This window comes from Rhea americana, unplaced genomic scaffold (assembly GCF_003343005.1).
Source record: "Rhea americana isolate MKP2758 unplaced genomic scaffold, rheAme1 scaffold_489, whole genome shotgun sequence".
NCBI lineage: Eukaryota > Metazoa > Chordata > Aves > Rheiformes > Rheidae > Rhea > Rhea americana.
The window spans coordinates 41,184-44,454 of record NW_028186633.1 but is presented as its reverse complement, the minus strand read 5'-3'; the positions used below and the strand labels follow the sequence as shown (position 1 = coordinate 44,454).

At 61.6% G+C, this 3,271-nt stretch overlaps 1 protein-coding gene across 1 annotated transcript in view; it reads right to left on the bottom strand.

Moving 5' to 3' along the window:
• Nucleotides 1–2,005, bottom strand: part of LOC146588945 (uncharacterized) — a 4,258-nt gene extending 2,253 nt beyond the window's left edge. The window contains exons 1-3 of the mRNA XM_085317074.1: nt 1,634–2,005; nt 614–738; nt 2–337 (exon numbers count right to left, since the gene is read on the bottom strand). Coding sequence (XP_085173200.1) covers nt 2–337; nt 614–738; nt 1,634–2,005 — 833 coding nt within the window. The remainder of the gene's footprint in view (nt 1; nt 338–613; nt 739–1,633) is intronic.
• Nucleotides 2,006–3,271: the final 1,266 nt, after the last annotated feature.

Below are 3,271 nucleotides of genomic sequence, written 5' to 3'. Positions count from 1 at the left end.
GGACTCAGCTTTCTCCGGGGACTTCACAGCTGGAGATTTAGCCTCCTCTTTTGCAGGAGACTTGGCTTCCTCTTCTTTGCCCTCTGCTTCAGCTTTCTCCTCTTCAGCCTCCTTCTCAGCCTCTTCCTCTTCTGTGACCTCCTCAGTCACCTGGATTTCCTCTGTCTGCTCTTCCACAATCACTGTCTCCTTCTCTGACTTTTCCACCACCTTGACTTTCTCCTCACTCTTCACCTTGATGTTCGCGGTGATGCTGGGAGCCTTGGGGGACACCTCTGGGAAGGAGACCATCCCAAAGCCAGACTCAATCCGATATTCCTCCCCTTCCAAGAGCTTTCTGCCAGGAAGAGACCAGAGCAAGGAAGTCAGTGAATGCCTCTCACCCAGCTCTCATTTCCTCCCATGACCAAGGGACTCAGCAGGAGCTGCCAACCATGTCCCACATCTTCACCTCCCTTGTTGCCCTGCTCCTATGGACAGCATTGCCTCCCCTAGCACAGCAGGGCCCCAGGTGTTACCAAGGGTCAGCTAAGGCCATTTTTGGGTAAGGGACCAAGATGACCCTGAGAGAGACCATGGCTGAGAATCCCCACCTCCCCCTTGTACTCTGTACCTATAGGCAGCAATTTCAATATCCAAGGCCATTTTGACGTTGAGGAGATCCTGGTACTCTCGGAGCTGGGCTGCCATCTCCCACTTGCTGTTTCTCAGCTCACTGTCAAGCTGCTGGATAGTCTCCTGCAACAGATGAAGCAGTCAGTGACACACAAGTCCCCAAAGTGCACAGGCAAAGTGCACAGGGTCTGCCCTGCTCCCCACAGTTTCCCAGGAGCATGGTGGCCCAGGATGGAGCCTCCACAACCTATTCCCATATTCAACCACTTTCACAATCACTGATGATTTCTTGTGTTCACTTTGTGCCCATTGCCTCTCATCCTGCCATTGGCCACCACTGAGAGGAGCTGGGCCCTGTCGTCTTGATATCCTCCCATCAGCTATTTATACGTTTCAGTTTTTAGACACATTTTTTAGTTTGCCTGCTTCCCTTGGAGGACATGGCTCCCTGCTGTCCAGCAGGAGTCCTGTGCCATCTCAGAGGTGCATAGCAACAAGCCGAACCCCACGGGAGCACCCTTCAGCAAGGGCCAGCCCTCCAGCTGTGGATACATTTCTAGGTTCTGGATGCATGTGGTGGTCACCCCAGCCACCAACCCCTCACTGACAGCAATGGAGCATTGCTCTGGGGACAGTGTTTCGGTCCACTGCCACCACTGAATGGTAGTGCCCAGAGCAAGCTCTCCATGCTGTAGTTCACATCTTTGGGACACAACCTGCACCCTGSGCAAGCACCAATGGCATTTGTGACCAACACTGAGGCAGCTTAAAGCCAGGCAGTTACATGGGAACAGCCCCATCATGGGTGATGGCGACATCAGTCCGGATGCAATCTCAGGCTCTAGGTATCCTGTCAGCAGGAGCTGGGAAAGACCACAGCASACAAAACGGCCAAGCATTTGCTGCTGGCTGCCATCATCTTCTCTGGGCCCAGTATCAGTACTACCCTCCCTGGCAGCCAGATAGTCCCTCCCTATGAAGCTACAGGCCTGGGACCTTGTCCCTGGCACCACATTACCTGGTAGGAGAGGACATCTGCATGATGGCGCTCCTCCGAGTCCTGTCTCTGCTTCTCCAGTGATTCCTGGGTCCCTTTGAGGGCATCGAGCTCAGTGGTCTTGGACTGGAGCTGGCGGCGGTACTCACTGATCTCCTCCTGGGCTGAGCGGATGGCATCTGTGTTCACCTTGGCGACTTCAGAGAGCTTGTCCAGCCTCACTGCAATGAGGAAAGGGAAAAGCTGCAGCGAGCAAGGGAGGCAGGCTGCACTCCCTCCTTCTGGGGCAGCTGAGGTGGCCGATGGCCCCCAAAACCCTTGAGCCTGCAAGTCTTCTSTGTGCACATCCTCCACAGTACTAAGCCCTGCCAGGGGCTCCCTGGAGCACCGCATAGCCGGCCCTCATTCCCCCTGTGCTAGCAGGGTGCTGGGGAGAGGACCGTGCCTGGGCAGGACAGACAGGGCAGCTATTTTGTCCATTATCGGGTTTTTTTTTTCAGTACAAATTTACTGTCCTAGGGTCTCCCTTTGAGCTCCTGCCACAAGCACACTGACCTGCAGATCTGCTTGCCACACTAGGGCACCAGGGTGCCCAGGGGTGAGACAGCCACACCATCCTTGAACAGGCAGCAGGAGGGCGAAGAGGGCTCTGCCGCCTAGCCCCGCACCCCTCGCCGCAGCCAGGCGCCGGCTGCGTGTCCCACAGGGGACCACCGTAGTGCCCTGAGGCCACTCCGAGGGACGGAGGCCAGCGCCTGCCACTCCCGGTGCCCTGCACGACAGCTGCTGGGCGCTGGCAGCCTCAGCTCCMCGGGGGTGCTGGCCCCAGAGCAGGCAGCTGAGCCCCGTCCAGCACTCCCGTGGGTGCTGAGCCTGCTCTGCCCCTCCCACCGGGGAATCCCATGGGCGCCCCCCACCCCCACCCCCGCGCTCCATGGGCACTGATGCCCGCCCGGCGCTCTCTGGGGTGCTGCAGTGGGGGCCCCCCGGGGGGGGGCGGTGCGGCCGCTCTCCAGGGTGCTGCAGCGGGGGCCCCCCCGGGGCGGAGGGGGCGGCGCGGCCGCTCTCCAGGGTGCTGCAGCGGGGGCCCCGGGGGGGGCCGCTCGGCCGCTCTCCAGGGTGCTGCAGCGGGGGCCCCCCCCGGGGAGGGTGCGGCGCGGCCGCTCTCCGGGGTGCTGCAGCGGGGGCCCCCCCGGGGGGCCGCTCGGCCGCTCTCCAGGGTGCTGCAGGGCCCCCCCTCCGGGGGGGTGCGGCGCGGCCGCTCTCCAGGGTGCTGAGCGCCTCCCTGCACTCCCCGGGGTGCGGAGCCACTCGGCTCAGTACCGTAGCGCCCCGCCCAGCAGCGCAGCGAGGACGCTCCCTACCCGCCGGGAAGGATGCGGCACCCCCCCCCCCCCCCCCAAACTGCGCTATAATCCCCTCCCTGCAGCGCACCGCAAACTCTCTCGACCTGGCCAGACTCCAGGGCAGAGCGATCGGTACAATCTCCCCCAAGCCCGCAGAGTTATCGCGGCACCCCAAAGACCAGCGGGATGCAGAGGCCATGCTGCTCTCCCCCAAAAGCAGTGCGGGGTGATACGGGGTGCGGGGGAGGGGTGCCCCCCCTGCAAATTCCCGCGGTGGCGGAGGCGACGGGTTTGGTTACCGTAACGCCCTGCC